Genomic DNA, 17,719 nt, shown 5'->3' on the forward strand with positions numbered 1-17,719 from the left:
GCCAGTCAAGACTGCAGTCAAGCAGTGTGAGAGATCCGATAGCACAGCCTTGGCAAACCACAAGCTTCCCAGACGATATATCAAATAATCAACAATAGTTTTAAGAGCAGTAGTGGTGGGAGGGATGGAGGAACAGAGATTTATATACACTGGGAACCTGACCTCACAGTTTCCTGGCTTGGAATGCCGTGTAATTTTGTTCCCACTGTGGAGGTTCCTACTACCATTTGGCAGACTCTAAGGACGCACACACAAAAAAGCCAATCATAGCACCTATCTTATGACTAAATTTAAAACCAGACCAACTCAGCTGTTTTTGCTTGCAATAAATTCCTATCCTGCCCTTACTTTTTTTTAAACACAGGAAGGAATAGATAAACACTCAGGAAACACCTGCAAATAAAATTTATAGCTGATCCCATTCTCTGTGCCAGTGGCTAAGTGGGCAATTTTAGAAAAATGCACAATTCTAGATGACTAAGAATAACTAGCTTTGATGTCTCACTTACCAGACACTGTAGCAAATATTCCAGTATTCCTGGGCTAAGTAAACCTATACTTGCAGGACCTAGAGGAATACAACAAACACTGGATATAATTAAATGTGTTACATTATTTTGAATTTGTAACTAATACCAATAAAATTGTAGAGCTCTTTTACAAAGTACTCTCATGTGCATTATCTTATTCAAGTCTCCTGCTTAAGGTAGGGAATAGTACTATCCCCATTTCACAGTTGAGCAACTGAGCCCACTCCTGAGACACACTCCTGAAGTGACTTACTCCAGGGCACTTGGGGAGCACATGGCAGAGGCTGAACCAGTACCCATGCTTTGATTTCTAATCCATTGTTTCTTCCACCATAAATGATACAACTAGCTGGGTTATTCACCTATACTTTGATGTTAACTTTCCTAAAATGGGTAACATTCACAAACAAGTAAAAAATCTGCTTGTCTTCTCAGGAATTGCTCCAATTTAAAGTTCCTTTTCTTCTTCCCCTACCGAATATGTCTCTATTGCCTAGCTAAACTTTATAAAGTGTGTGTATATGTATATTATATATTACATACAATCTTTATTTATCTTATGAGCTTAGCCTTTTCTCTTATTTTTAATTTTAAAGCAAATAAGGAAAACTTTTTCTTTTAAATTTCCCTCTGAAAGTCCTCAAAGCTAAATTAGTTTGCATTTACCTCTGTGGCCTTGAGTAATTTTTTTCCAGTTAGGCCCTGTTGCTCAATTTTATTTTATTTTTTTAGAGACACTTCTTTCTGGTAAAGCAGGTTTGATCAAAGACCTGCAGTGCCATCTTCCCCTTGATGTTAAACAACTTAAGATCTTCTTTGGTGGAGCTTCCCAGAGTTACCTGCTAGTTTCTCAGCCAAGCAGCCTAGGACTGCAGATGTGTTCCTGTGTTTGGCAGGATGACCTGAGTCCTGGCAAGCTACTTCTCCATTTAAGTTGAGAATTTCAGTCAATTTCTGGAGTGCATCCTAAAAACAAAAATGTACAAACGGATTTGATAAATATATTACTTAGGTTTTTTTTCTCAAGGTAATTCTCTGACACAAAAGCAATAACAATGTGTTAAATTAACTCAGAATGACCATACAAAAATGATATAATATAGCCACAGGATACCATTATTTTTTTTTTTTTTTTTTTTAAAGTTTTACTTGATTTTATTTATTTATTTATTTATTTATTTATTTTTGGCTGTGTTGGGTCTTCGGTTCGTGCGAGGGCTTTCTCCAGTTGCGGCAAGCGGGGGCCACTCTTCATCGCGGTGCGGGGACCGCTCTTCATCGCGGTGCGCGGGCCTTTCTCTATCGTGGCCCCTCCCGTCGCGGGGCACAGGCTCCAGACGCGCAGGCTCAGCAATTGTGGCTCACGGGCCCAGCTGCTCCGTGGCATGTGGGATCTTCCCAGACCAGGGCTCGAACCCGTGTCCCCTGCATTAGCAGGCAGATTCTCAACCACTGCGCCACCAGGGAAGCCCAGGATACCATTATTGATGGGAAATATTATTTGATCAACCTGGAAGTTTTCTTAAATGAATTGCTAGATTCCATTTCATTCAAAATGTACCAGTTTTATCAAATATATGCTATATACTTGAGTCGTTAAACAGACTAAATCCACCCAAATGCCAGTATGATTGATAACAATAGGGCCTAGTGATACTGAAGTAAAAAGTTTCTTACAAAATTTTTTTTTATCAATCAAGAACAAATATCACCAGAATTTTAAAGGCAAAGACTTTAAAAGACTAGGCAAAGGTCAATTCACCAGTGACAAGGCCAAAGACTTTTCCCTCTGTCCATGTTTTCCATGTTAGGCCCAAATGTCTGAGGCTTAAACAAATGAAAGATGCCAGAATCCAAAATTTTTAAAAAAGGATTCCATAGACCATATGGAATAAGGCAATGTAAGTTAGATACTTTCGTTCTACATAAGGGATAATCAAAGTTATGCCAATATTTAATATGTTTAAGACTCAAAAGTGCTTTTGGTATAACAGTGTTTTCTCTTAATAGAAAATGTTTAAAAAACTTTTGTTATGAGGAAATTGTTTGGAGAGAGATAAGAAAATCAGCTCAGCAACTGAACATTCTTTTCTAGTTTCAAAGATTGCCATTTCAGATATAAATGCTTCCATTTTTAACATTTTTAAAATTTTAAACTAAAGTTTTAGAGTAAGCTCTTGACAGAAAGAGGATATAGCAATTTATTAGTAATAAAAAACAAGTTTACATAATGAAATTAATATTAAATAAATCAGACCCAAAATATATAAAAAGAAATGCATTATATCAAATGTTCTTTGTGGTCATTCACCCTGTGTTTAAGCGTAGATGTCAGTTTCATAAAAGATAAGTATTAACTTACTTTAGTGGGCAATGGACATTCATCTAGTAATAATGTTATAACAGCTGGTCCCAGTGGATCTTCCAATGGAATAACTCTAATTAAAGACTGGACAACGTCCAACCATCCTTCATCTAGGAGCAAATCAAGAAGATTATACGATGGAGCCATATTTTAAAAATGTGAAAATACATAACTTACAACACAAGATGACTTCACATTAAAATAGAAACACTCTTGGAAAATGGAAACATCCTATAGCTTTTAAGCAGCTAGTATTTGGCATGGACATGGTCATCAATTGCTAGCCATCACAGTAGAGACACAGAATCCTAACTTACAGGAGTCTGGTGATTTGGGGGTATCTTTTTTTTTTTAAAGAAATTCACGTTCTTTTATTTATTTATTTATTTATTTATGACTGTGTTGAGTCTTCGTTTCTGTGCGAGGACTTTCTCTAGTTGCGGCAAGTGGGGACCACTCTTCATCGCGGTGCGCGGGCCTCTCACCATCGCGGCCTCTCCTGTTGCGGAGCACAGGCTCCAGACGCGCAGGCTCAGTAATTGTGGCTCATGGGCCCAGTTGCTCCGTGGCATGTGGGATCTTCCCAGACCAGGGCTCGAACCCGTGTCCCCTGCATTGGCAGGCAGATTCTCAACCACTGCGCCACCAGGGAAGCCCCAGGGGGTATCTTTATTTGAAGAAAATTTAAGCTATGGTTCTGGGTTCTCAAATTATGATTAAGTAGTTTCCAGCATCTTATTTATGACATAGGAGTTAACTGAGAAGATTAAGTATCTGAAACAGTTGGCTCTATTTTCAGAATGACATTTAGGAAATTGAGGGACAAAAAAATTATCCTCCCCATTCTAGAAGAGTTATAGTCGAAGATCTGTCAATGCCAAAAATAATTTTATTTTAATAATTTTAGTGAGATAAGACCATTACTGAAATATGCAGCATATACTCAGGATACAATACAGTGCTTATTAATTATTGTCCTCATACAAGAAAATTTCCATAGACTAAGGGATTTTTTCTTCATCATGTGTGTTAAGTATTTTTGAAGTCTTTTATTAAAAAAAAAAAAAGTGGCTACACTTCTTCAAGATCATTAATTAGGAAGTATTTTAAAGAACTTTAAAAATACCTGTTTCTGCCATTTCGTGCAATGTAATCATTGAATAGGGAGGTTCCTGATCACTGAAAAACAAACATTCAATACATCAAACTTGAAGAAATAAGAAATGACAATTTCAAATAAAAGTTCAAACTGGAAGTGTGGGGGTAGGAAGAGAAAGAAATGTACATGAGTGAGCGTAGAGAAAGAGATGGAGGAGACAACCAGAGCTATAATCTATAAGGACAAACGCACACCACGTGTGCTCATTTCCAAGGTTACTGTCTATGATGACCCACAAATAAAATGGGCACAAGGGCACATGAAAGGACCACCATGTAGCCTGAAGTCAAAGCACGGGACTAATACTGGAGCCCAGAGCCCACTTTCAGCTTTACCTCTAGTGGCCCCATGCCAATAGAGACAAGCCAGGGAGGCCAACATCATCTTCCTCATATGTACCTCAAAGAATCACCAGGAAGGGAGATGACAATCCCAAATGAGGACTTACAGAAGCAAGGGCCTACGTAACATCTTCATTTTTAAGTGTTCTTCTGGTAAATATCACTATGTGCTTAAACTTCATAAAATGGTGTTAGAAGAAAAAGAAACCAAACTTAATTAAGGAGCTACTTAATCTTCTAGACACTGCTCTAAAATGGCATTTTCCCCTTAATTCAGTGGATTTTCAAACTGTGATCTCAGGAATCCAAAGAGGTGCTTTAAGGGAACTTTTAATAATGAATGAAATATTTCCCATCAAACAATGATAATCTAATTATTTAAGGAGTATATTCACTGCTTATTTGTTTACATATCGTGGCTCTCTGTTTCACTGTGAAAAAAACAAAAACAAAAACTATTGTCTTCCATCTTTTAATCCTCAGAATAACCTTGCAATATGCGAATTACTAAATTCATTTCAGGTACTCATTAGGTCCCGGTGTTGGACACATCCTGTGCCTTTTCATAATAAGGGAAAATTCTTATTTAAAAGAATTGTCTTAAATGATATAACTAACTGATACAAACGTTGCTCTGGGGCAATCTGGCAATAATGAAATTAGTATGCATATACTCAACAATGCTAGAGAAATTATTGCACAGGTGCATATGAGGTTATTTGCTGCAATGCTATTTGTAGGAACAAAAAATTTAGAAGTAGTAACCTAAGTGACTGTCACCAGATTATATGATAACAAAATATAGTACTTTTGAGCATATAAAGGAATACTCTGTAGCAGTCAGAAGCAGTTGTAGCTTTATATACAGCAACACAGGTCTCAAATATAATGTTGAGAGAAGTTAAAACCAAAGAGACTTCTCTGTTATGTAAAATTTTAAAATCATACACAAAACAATATTTATAAACTTCCTATACAGACATAAACAAACATATGCCAGGCATATTGGAAGAACATACCTTAAATTCAGTAGAATGATTACCTACTGATATTTGGAGGTGGGTGGTAAAAAGGACAATGGGATTAGGGAAGAAGGGCAAACTAATAAAAATATGACAAGGTCAGTGACCAATAAGGAATATGAGCACTTGAATTCTATACAGACACACTTAAAAGGACATACACATCCCTACACTCAAAAAAACAAGATAAAATTCTTTGTGGAACAGAAATAGTGCAGAAACTTCCGGTGGGAGGCAAAAGCTAAAGTCATAAGACTACTGGGCTCTGGGTCAGGAACTAGACAGAGGTCACCAGGAGCTTTATGCCTGCAAGGCAGGTAATGGGGACCAAAACCCCACCTGTGCAAGTGATGGAGCAGACTCACCAAATAAAGTGGGAACAGGGTACCGTTCTCAGTGAAAGGAGTTGCAAAGCTCTGAATGATAATCTGAGCTGCAACCGGTATAAACCTGCAAGTCTCCGGTGACAGAAAAAGGCAGAGAAAGCCATGCAGCAGGACCTGGGTTTCTTACAGTGGGATGGGAACTCAGAACCACCACTTTTAGGTTCAGCTGTGGACTGAAGGTCCCTGAGACCCAGACGGAGACAACAAAGGTGACAGAGAGAAAGGGAGAAAAAGACAGGGAAAACAGACACACACACACACACACACACACACACACACACACACACACACACACACACACACACACACACACACACACACACACTGAGGAAAAAAACTTCCATCAGGAGGAGCCTGCAAATTAAAATTCCAAAGTCATGAGAATAACATTAATACCATTAGCAATCTGAGGGTAAAGTTACTACCAAAAAAAAAAAAAGCAAATAATCAAACTTCAAAATGATTTTAAAGTAAGTGTACTTCAAGTGTATTTCCTATAGCAGGTCTCTCACTATGCCATTAAGAACTGTACTGTCCTCTCAAATCAAGGTTATCCTCTCCTAAGTAACAAGGAGGGAGGAGAACAATAAATATAGGTCATTTTATAATTGTGATATCTGCATACACCCTTTTACATATATTCTTACTAAGCCCATCTGTCCTTTTTTTTTTATGGTTTTTTTTAACATCTTTATTGGAGTATAATTGCTTTACAATGGTGTGTTAGTTTCTGCTTTATAACAAAGTGAATCAGTTATACATATACATATGTTCCCATATCTCTTCCCTCTTGCATCTCCCTCCCTCCCACCCTCCCTATCCCACCCCTCTAGGTGGTCACAACGCACAGAGCTGATCTCCCTGTGCTTTGCGGTTGCTTCCCACTAGCTATCTATTTTACGTTTGATAGTGTATATATGTCCATGCCACTCTCTCACTTTGTCACATCTTACCCTTCCCCCTCCCCATATCCTCAAGTCCATTCTCTAGTAGGTCTGTGTCTTTATTCCCGTCTTGCCACTAGGTTCTTCATGATCTTTTTTTTTTCCCTTAGATTCCATATATATGTGTTAGCATACTGTATTTGTTTTTCTCTTTCTGACTTACTTCACTCTGTATGACAGACTCTAACTCCATCCACCTCACTACAAACAACTCCATTTTGTTTCTTTTTATGGCTGAGTAATATTCCATTGTATATATGTGCCACATCTTCTTTATCCATTCCTGTCTTTTATGTTTAGTTTTAATAGCCTTATAAACTTCACAGGTTAAGAAATTCTTTTCTTTAGCAGTTAAAAAAAAATAAACTATGTAACTATGTTTACAAACTGTCTGAACCCCATTTTGCCATTATATTCTCCAACATGTCCCTTCATACTTGCTCTGCATCTGCCTAAGTTTTCCATTCTCAGAAGAGTTTTAACTATAATTCAGTACAAACAGGTTTAAGGTAAAAGTTAGGCTGTTATTCAAGTGTACACTACTTGCCTCACATAAGTGGATTATGTGCTTTAGCAACAAGTTCTCTTATAATTTGTAATATTCTCCTGAAGCTTGGAAATAAAGCTCCTCCTACTTTGCCCCCACACTCTCTTAATCACCCTTTTAAAAAATACAGCAAAGTCTATTCTGTACCTGTTTTTCCAATGGGCTTAAATAACACTGCTGTGGTTTACTTCCTTATTTGGGAAGGACAACTTTTCATTACAATTTCACAGCACGTTTTAAATGTCACCATGAAGAAACTTTACATAACAGCTTCTAGACCCTTGCTTGAATTTAGAGGATGTAAATGGCATAGATTTATATTCAATAGATATTTCCCACAAACATATAAAGATTACATTAAATTAATTCAGGTACCAGAACTACTTCAAAGGCAGGTTTTAGTAAACTTAGGAAGGCCTTTCTGAATTGGTTATGGTGAATATTTGTTAAGAACTACCTTCCCCCAGCATGCTCTATGGCAGATAGAAAAATATGCAAAATAAATCTATTTCTATGAGGAAAAAAAATACCTCAGAATAATATGCACAGGTATACCTTGCTTTATGCTATACTTTCTCAGGAATAAACAAAACTGTGTTTTTATAAATGTGATTATCAAATATTTAGATACTTAAATATATAATACTAGCTGACCCTGAAGCAAAAAGAACCCAGATAGAACTTTTAAAAAAATAGTCTTCTTTTGAGCAATTGTTAACATGCAAGGCACCATACTAGATGCTTTATATATATTTTATCATGATAATCCTTGTAAGAAAGGTATTATTCTCCTTTTATAGATGAGGAATCTGAGGCTTAAAAGAAGTAATTTACTCAGTGTCATATAGCTAGTTAAGGGGCTGGGCTAGAATCTGAACCTTTGTCCACCATGGTTCTAAAACTTACTCCTAACTACTGTGCTATAGGGTTAAGTTAAAATATTTTTTTCAACTTGAACAATGCCCTTTAATTTCACTGTTATTCAATCTGGGATTTCGTACTTAGACAAAGCAGAGGGGAAAACAAAACAAGTACAGGTGTGTCCTGCAGTTTCTTTTAATTTACAAGCTTCCCAAATGGATCTAAGAGGGCCAACTAAGGGGTAAAAAAGAGGGAGGAGGATGAAAACTCTCCTTGACCTAAGTCCTTCCATTGCCAACAGAAGTTGCATGCAGCTATGCTCTTGGTAAAACAACTCATCTTGAATCTCTGGTCAGTGGAGTAGATAGTCAAGCAAGATAAGAGTGAGTCTTCGTGAAACCATTACCTCTTGTAACTTCAACACAAACTCACTCCATACTGACTACGTTCCCTAATAAAGATCATAGCTTTAAATAGTGTTTTCTGCTACAGAAATGTTTACACATTTCCCGACCAGTGTAGATGTTAGCAAGTAAAAACATCAAACCTTATAATTTACTCTGCCATAAGAGGAGAAATAAAATATTCTCCCCTTGCCCTATGAGCAACAAGCCTTGGCAAATATATCCTAATGAACCGAAGGAGTCCAAAAGTTATGGTTCCTGGCAGAAGGCTTTTCATTAGATAGGAGGTGACCGTGAGCCAGATACTTACTTATCTACAAGAGTCCGTATGACTGCCAGTGTGTCCAGCACTAGCCCGTCTACATTTTGTTTCTTTCTCCTTGGCTCGTGAGGTCCTCGGCCCCTCCTTGGTGGCCGAACAGGGTCCCGGGGTTGGCTCCTCATGTCAGCAGTGGGTACTGCACTGTTATCGGCCTGCTGCTGCTGGGTGTCAACGCTGTCTTCTGCTCCACTGTCGTCTCGGCAGATACAGGAATTACCCATGGTAGCAGTGGCACCTCTAGTCCCCAGGAAGCGGGCTATGTGCTCCTCAAGAGTCAACAGCAGACCCTGGCCAAGGCTTCTGCTCGCTAAGAACACAGCCCAACCAAAGATAATCATTTAGATAGTTTTCAGTTTTCCAAGTACTGTTGTCATAATCTGGATTTGAGGAACCTTCATCCTATTTGTTTTTAACAACTGAATGCTGAAGAAAGTTGCAGAGTTGATCTCCAACATTATCAATTACAAGGAATCCTAGTCATCCAGTGGCAGTTCTAAAAGAAAAAATGACAAGGAAAATGAATAAAAGATTCTTGCCTACTCAATTACTCAAACTTTCTTAGTGTGATATTATAGATATTAGGATTACAATGAAGAATCATCTTTGGTTATTTTTATAGGTTTCTGACGCAAAGAGGTGTCTTTATATAAGAGTTAACAACCAGTGATTCCTTTCTATCATTATAGTATAAAGTTGATTGCTAAACTATATCCTTGTAAACCATAGGAGTTACCATAGATTTTTTTAAAAAAAATCTCTATCGATACAGAAATACATGAGAAGAACGTGTACAACTGTTTTAAGGGCTCCTTTTGTGGATTAAAAAAAAATTGTCTCCTTTCTTAATTTAAGTGTATGAGAAATTTTAATATGTTTCAAATAAAAATATCTAATTACAGATGTTTGTCTACATGGGGAAGGATGGCTACATGTATATGTATGGCTGAGTCGCTTTGCTGTACACCTGAAACTGTAACAATGTTGTTGATCTGCTATACTCCAATATAAAATAAAAAGTTTAAAAAAAGAACAGAAAAAAATAGTTATGATACCAACGTGATAGCACCCACTTTATAACAAGAATAATAAAAGGATAGAGTGTTCTGTTTAAATTACCCAAACTACATAGACTTCCCATCTGGAGGCACTCTTGAGAATTTACAGAAATCATATAAGTAGTTACAAAGTTTTTCTGTTATGTAAGCAAGACTCTGTTTTGGGGAAGGTAAATATATATCACAAGGTTACATTTTCACAATGATAAGTTTGTTGCACACAACTGCTACAAAGTTAAGAACAGGGATGCATCAATGATCTTTGTCTGAGCACCTCATATCAGGCACCTGGCTGGCACTGGGAGAATAAAGATGAACAAGGTACAGTCCCCACCCTCCAGGAATTTGTGGATGGCCATTCTCATCCCACACAGCATGTTTATCATAAAAAAAAAAAAAAGTCTAATGATAGAGCCAGCTCTTCATTAAGCTGAGGAAATCTGGTTACGTGTAAAAAGAAGTAAAGATTTGGAAGCAGGAGACTAACGTGGGGCTGGTAGCAAAAAGTAAAAAATCATGTTGAGACCTGAAGACTAGGACCCATAAGGACACAAACAGACACATAAGGATTAGAGACTGGTACATAAGGATTAGAGACTGGTAGTCTCTACTCAACATTTGGCTATTTACAATTACATCCTCATATCTTAAGCACTGGCTCAGAAATAGATATAAATAAAATAATTTAGTGGGATCAGAAGCAAGAGAAAACTTATTTGTTATTTTGGACAGATTTGTAGTAAATTCTTTTAAATATTTTCCCAGTCTAATTACTGCTCATAGGGGAAAAATGGAAGGGAAAAAATATATATATAATATTTAATCTAATCTAATATGTAGAGAGGGGGAGGGACAGGGTAAGGGAGGGAGGGAAGGAGAGGAGAGAGGAGAGGCAATGGATAGACATTATCTCCCTCCAGACTACCAAGACAGCAATGGCTGAGCCAAGCAATACCACAGATGTTCCTGGTTCTCCCAAAATAGTCAGGCTGTCTTCAAAATTTGGAGGTTGTACTTTAAAGGATGTGACTAAAGTATAGGTAGGAATATGATGCAAGGATTCAGCTGAAAATAACCTTTTAAAAGAGAACACAGTGGGAATTCCCTGGTGGTCTAGGGGTTAGGATTCGGCGCTTTCACTGCTGTGGCCCAGGTTCAATCCCTGGTTGGGGGACTGAGATCCTGCAAGCCGTGTGGCACAGCCAAAAATAAATTTAAAATAAATAAATAAACGAAAGAGAACACATTCTAAAACAGCAAAGAGTGGAAGTAATACCATACCATTCCCATCACTGCAGGGACCAGGGTATATAATTCCCTCCAGAGGGTAGATAACCAAGAGATTTCAATGCTTAAAAGGAGACAGAAATCAGAAATAACCCTTTTAAAGGGTCCTTGGTATAAATTTCTGTTGATCTTATAAATTATGCTGGTTTCTGAGAAAGACCAAAAAGGAACATTTAAGAAGTGATGCTTTGGAACTTCCCTGGTGGTACAGTGGATAAGACTCCATGCTCCCAATGCAAGGGACTCGGGTTCAATCCCTGGTCAGGGAACTAGATCCCACATGCATGCCGCATCTAAGAGTTCGCATGTCACAACTAAGGAGCCTGAGAGCTGCAACTAAGACCCGGCACAACCAAATAAAATTTAAAAAAAAAAAGTGGTAAAATCTCAAAGACAGCAAGCATTAGGTTAAAAAAAAAAAAATGATGCATTGGCCCTTCTCACAAGAAACTTCACAGAGAAGGCACTGCTGTAACAATTTGGATGACAGGAGGTAAGAATCCAAGGTTTCTGGCAGGTCTGCCACTGGGCAGTAGCCTAGCTAATGTCACTTCATTGAAATCTTAAATTATTAGATTAAAATTTTTTCATCCATTGATTTTTTTAAATTAATTTTTATTGGAGTATAGTTGCTTTACAACGTCCATTGATTTTTTTTTAAACATCTTTATTGGAGTATAATTGTTTTACAATGGTGTGTTAGTTTCTGCTTTACAACAAAGTGAATCAGCTATACATATACATACATCCCCATATCTCCTCCCTCTTGCGTCTCCCTCCCACCCTCCCTATCCCACCTCTAGGTGGTCACAAAGCACTGAGCTGATCTCCCTGTACTATGCGGCTGCTTCCCACTAGCTATCTATTTTACATTTGGTGATTTTTAAAAAATAAAAAGTGAGAGGGAATTCGCTGGTGGTCCAGTGGCTAAGACTCTGTGCTTCCACTGCAGGGGGCACTGGTTCAATCCCTGGTCAGGGAACTAAGATCCCACATGCCGAAATGCGGCCCAAACAAGCAAACAAAAACAAAAAACATAAAAAGTGAATACATGTTCGTTTTAAGACCTAAATGCTGTAAAGGTCTTTTGCTCTTTTCTGAAAGGCTTTCTTCATAGCCCGTTCCCTTCCTGGAGGTAACCCCTGCTAAAAGCTTCATGAATCTGTTTCCACACCTATTATTATGTACTTACAAATTGGCTTTAAAAAAATTAATTAGAACATCACCATATTTTCTATGACTTGCTTTTCCCCCCTTAACATCTTTCTATACCAGTATATATAAAACGACCTCATTCCATTTAAGGCTGAACAGAAATCCATACTCTGGATTAACATAGTTTCTTAACCAATAGTCTATAAACGTCTGTGGCTAAACCAGCTAATACTTTGCGGATGGCAGAACGTAGTGGTCCAAGATTTGCTACAAGGGAACTCTACTTGGGAATGAACGCTCTATCTCCTGGGGAGGTGCTCTCAATGTTATCAGAGCAGGAGGGAATTCCACTGGCTTCTCTAAAGCTCCAGAGCCTTTCCATGCAATCAGTATGGAAGTTGGGATGGACATGACATGCAAACAGTAGATTCAATCCAACATGACACATTAAATTGGGGAAGGCATACCTGAGGAAGGGAGACAAATCAGGTACTAAAAATATCGGCAATGATTTGAGGATGTCAAGGTGAGATTAAGTCTCAGAAAACAGCCTTGAAGGGGAAAGAACAGGGGATCCTATAAAGTTACAGTTTAATGCTAACACTTGTAGAGCTATTTAGAATAACTAACAAGAAACAATGTTGGGAGTGATTGTGAGGAAAGCAGTGGGTTATTTGTAGACATTGAAAAACAAGTGGAAAAGTGTGAGTCATGATATATACATGATCTGTTAGGATACAACTAACTATCCATGTAAGGGGAATGAGATTCCTATCACAAGCCATATTTGAAAATTCCAAATGGATGAAATTTTTTAATTTAAAAATAAATACATAAGAAAGAAAGAAAGAAAGAAAGAAAGAAAGAAAGGAAGGAAGGAAGGAAGAAAGAAAGAAAGAAAGAAAGGAAGGAAGTTTGTTGGATCTCAAATTCTTTTTTTTTTTAAACATCTTTATTGGAGTATAATTGCTTTACAATGGTGTGTTAGTTTCTGCTGTATAACAAAGTGAATCAGCTATATGTGTACATATATCCCCATATCTCCTCCCTCTTGCGTCTCCCTCCCACCCTCCCTATCCCATCCCTCTAGGTGGTCCCAAAGCAACGAGCTGATCTCCCTGTGCTATGCGGCTGCTTCCCACTAGCTATCTATTTTACATTTGGTAGGGTATATATGTCCATGCCACGCTCTCACTTCGTCCCAGCTTACCCTTCCCCCTCCCCAAGTCCTCAACAAATTCTTAAACTTTATTCTATCCAAATTATTTTTGCTAAGGCTTATTTAAACTGAATGTAGAATAATTAAATCCATGCAGATTTCCATTTAGTACATTTCAAAGCAAATGGAAGATATCCAATAATACAGGTATTTCTAAAAATCTGACTAATTTGGAGGTGAGGAGAATTAAATGTAGTGGGGTTTTGTTTTTGTTTTTTTTCTACTTCCAAATTGAACTCAAGTCATAGTTCAGGTCAATTTTTTCCAAAAGAGTCATTTTCCTTAAATGACCTAGAAAATGATGTCAACTACAAAATTTGTCAGAGAAAGAAATGGAGTAGAAAAATACAAGTATTTTCAATATTTTAAAACCAAAGACTCTTTTTTAAGGACTATCTGTAAAGACCAGGTATAAATAAGTTAATTAGGGGGAAGAAGCCAGGAGGCATTTCAAAGCAAAGACTATGAAACATACAAGGAAAAAATAAGAGCTGTTATCTTTAATTTTTTTCTGAAATGAGCATACAGAGTACTCTTGAGGGTTACAGCCAAAAGCAGGACAAATAAGTGAACAAAGTGTAATAAGATCTTTCAGGTTTATTCAGCACTAAAAAATGTTTAGCTTTTCATCTGGAAATGGCTGTCACTTATGACACTTCTCAGAGACTAAATTGTGAATACTTTAGGCAAAAGACTGGGTGGTGAAGCTAAACAATTATACTTTAGACAGCTTCATTTTATCTCATTCCAAAAAGCATTATGTGGCCCACTTTCCAAGGACCATTGTTTTAAGACAGTAACATTCAGTGTACAGATCTTGTATGGGATGCCAGAGGCCACCTACAGTACAAGGGCACTGGCTTTGCAGTCACACAGTTTGGGCACAGGTCCCAGCCCTGCAATATTTCCAGCTACGCATTCTAATTATCCTGACTACTGACACACTCTAAAACATGGAGGGCTTCCCTGGTGGTGCAGTGGTTAAGAATCTGCCTGCCAATGCAGGGGACACGGGTTTGAGCCCTGGTCCACGAAGATCCCACATGCCACGGAGCAACTAAGTCCGTGCGCCACAACTACTGAAGCCTGTGCACCTAGAGCCTGTGCTCTGCAACAAGCACTGCAATGCAAAGCCCACGCACCACAACGAAGAGCAGCCCCCGCTCACCACAACTAGAGAAAGCCCGCACGCAGCAACGAAGACCCAACGCAGCCAAAAATAAATAAATTAATAAATTAATTAAAAAAACAAAACAAAAAACATGGAGATAGTAATAGTTCTTACACCTCATAGTAGTTCTATGAGGATTAAATGAAATAGTACGTGTAAAACACATGGCACAGTGCCCAACATGTAAAATGGATCCCAAAATGCAAGATGTTATTATAAAATGAGCAGGTAGCTAATCAGAAGTAACCAGATAATCTGGGAGGTGGGGGCTATGGAATCAGATGTCTTAATTAAGAGCACTAAGATAACTAACAAACTCATCTTTTATAGAACTCATCTACCCTGTACTGAAATAATTTTTACTTATCTATACTTTTAGACAAAGAACCTTGGAAAAGATTGTAGCTTAATAATCACAAAGGTGATGGGCATTAGAGTCACTTAGGTACTTCTTAAAATCCAAATTCCTGGTTCTACTCCAAATAGCCAGCATCTGAATTTCTAGGATGTGGCCCAAGCCAGTGTTTTCTTAAAAGCTCCCCAGGTGATTCTGATGGTGGCCAGGTCTGGAAATCACTGTGCTACAGAACCCAACACAGAAACTGGCACTGTAGGCAGGACTTCCTGACTGAATGAAGGGACAAATTGAAACACTAAAGGGTGATTCTTCTGGGGTCTAAAAAGTTAATCTCCTTTTCCAGAAAAATGAACTGAGACTATCTTTGAACATAGTCTTTTGGAGACGTTAGCCAAAATAACCATTAGAAAAGTTACATCCATTAGTGATTACGTACAGTACATACTAACACAATGAAACAGCCCCCTATATTTCCCACCACATCCATCCTATGAAGCATCATACTGGACCTAGATGGTACCCTGCTTATGGGTAATGTTATCCAAGGGTTGACAGACTGAATGGAATGGAAAATGAGTAAGACTAGAGATTATGTAAAGGCAACACATTTGTAATACCTATATACTTCACCTTAAGTTTGAAGGCTACTTAGCATTAGATGGTCAAGTCAGTTTTGAAACCAAAAACAAAAGCTAGTCACATAATTTAAATATATACAACTATCAGATTTGCAGCTATAGCAATCATCAACTGATTTCATGATAGTGATACCACTGGATGCCATTGCTTAGTAGAAATACTTTTCTTGGGCTTCCCTGGTGGCACAGTGGTTAAGAATCCACCTGCCAATGCAGGGGACACGGGTTCGAGCCCTGGTCCACGAAGATCTCACATGCTGCAGAGTAACTAAGCTCGTGTGTTACAACTACTGAGCCTGTGTTCTAGAGCCCACGAGCCACAACTACTGAAGCCTGGGTGCCTAGAGCCTGTGCTCCTCAACGAGAAGCCGCGCCCCGCAACGAAGAGTGGCCCCCGCTCGCCGCAACTAGAGAAAGCCTGTGGGCGGCAACAAAGACCCAACACAGCCAAAAATAATAAATAAATAAAAATAAATAAATTTATTAAAAAAAAAGAAATACTTTTCTTACCATCTAAATGGTAATGCTTTTTAAATCATTACACTGTTCATGACTATTCTGCTAAAAGGGCATAATTACAAACATTTCCTTTGCAAATCTACTTCTCTGAAGTTTAGTATTATTTATTTTTATCCTCCCCCTTTGAAAAAAGAAAGTAAAGACTATTCTTTCCATTCCTATATCATTTATGATTTATTAATTTTACATTTTATATGTTTTAAAGCCGCTCTGAGAGAGGGAAAAAACAAACTTGGGCTCTCAGTAAGTTTAGTGTTAAAGGAGTGAGGTCTGGTTCTCAAAACACAGACCTCTACCATCATAAACAGCTCACCACAGAGACATCTGCCAACTGGCCTAACCCTCTCTAACAACTGGTCCAGGAATCAATGATTCATCTCTTCAAATATTTGCTTGCATTCAATCATAATACAGCTCAGTGACTTTAAGAATACTTTCTTTTCTCTGAAAAGAAGACTTCAGGATTGTGCTGCCAAGACAGGAGAGGCTGGTTAAATGAATGACCATAGGAAGAAAAACCAAATTTTGGGCATAAAATTACTACTGCTGTCATCTTTACCTCATTGTTCCAAAACAGTGGATGCAGCACTTTTTTCCAATCCACCACCCAAAGGTTAAATCATATAGCATGAACAGTAACAATATATAATACACTGGAAATTTTAATGATTTTCTCTCCTTAGAAAATGTTTTGGATTTTTCCCCTAAGACAGTGAATGCATTACAAGTGGTAGCTTCTAGTGTTAATGTTCACTATGCCCCTCCGACATTTTATTATGAAAAATTTCAAACATATAGCAAAGGTGAATTTTACAGTGAACACCTATACACCCACCACCTAGATTCTACCATTTACATTTTACTATACTTGCTTTATCACATCTCTACACATCTCTATCCATCATCAATCCACCTATTTTTTTTGATGCATTTCAAAGGCATCAGTATACTTCCCCCTAAAAAATTCAGTATGCATATCACTAACTGGACTTCAATGTTTTGAGGTTACATTTATATGTAATAAAATGTACAGGTCTTAAGCATGTATGTGCAGAACTTTGTCTAGTGTGTATACCTGTATAACCCAAACCCTATCAAGATAGGGAAACTTACCCAGAAATATATTTGCTTTTAAAATATCCTGCAGGACGCCCCAATGACCACAATTTTCTTGTATTTAAATGGGGAAAACTTTGAGGGCAACAAGATTCTTTGGTAGCAAAGTAGATAAGAAAGGTGTATTGTATATCAAGAGTACACTTGCCAGTTGAAACAGAAACCACCTAAAGACATTTTAACAAGAGCATTTTTTGTCTCTAGACTCTAAGGTATCTGATATTCAGGGGAAAGGGAAGTGAAAGATTGTGAAATATTTGGTTGGAACTTCACTTTTCCCCCAAAAGGAAAGGCAGCTCTGATAAGATATTTTTACATGT

At 37.8% G+C, this 17,719-nt stretch overlaps 1 protein-coding gene across 2 annotated transcripts in view; it reads right to left on the reverse strand.

Annotated features, from left to right (window-relative positions):
* Positions 1-17,719, reverse strand: part of RSPRY1 (ring finger and SPRY domain containing 1) — a 47,356-nt gene that overhangs the window by 24,146 nt on the left and 5,491 nt on the right. For both annotated transcript variants that reach the window (XM_007167556.2, XM_057535034.1), the window contains exons 2-6: positions 8,870-9,374; positions 4,022-4,074; positions 2,893-3,005; positions 1,370-1,496; positions 510-568 (exon numbers count right to left, since the gene is read on the reverse strand). In XM_007167556.2, the coding sequence (XP_007167618.1) occupies positions 510-568; positions 1,370-1,496; positions 2,893-3,005; positions 4,022-4,074; positions 8,870-9,219 (702 nt within the window). In that variant the 5' untranslated portion in view covers positions 9,220-9,374. The remainder of the gene's footprint in view (positions 1-509; positions 569-1,369; positions 1,497-2,892; positions 3,006-4,021; positions 4,075-8,869; positions 9,375-17,719) is intronic.

The sequence above is a fragment of the Balaenoptera acutorostrata genome, chromosome 19, assembly GCF_949987535.1.
Source record: "Balaenoptera acutorostrata chromosome 19, mBalAcu1.1, whole genome shotgun sequence".
NCBI lineage: Eukaryota > Metazoa > Chordata > Mammalia > Artiodactyla > Balaenopteridae > Balaenoptera > Balaenoptera acutorostrata.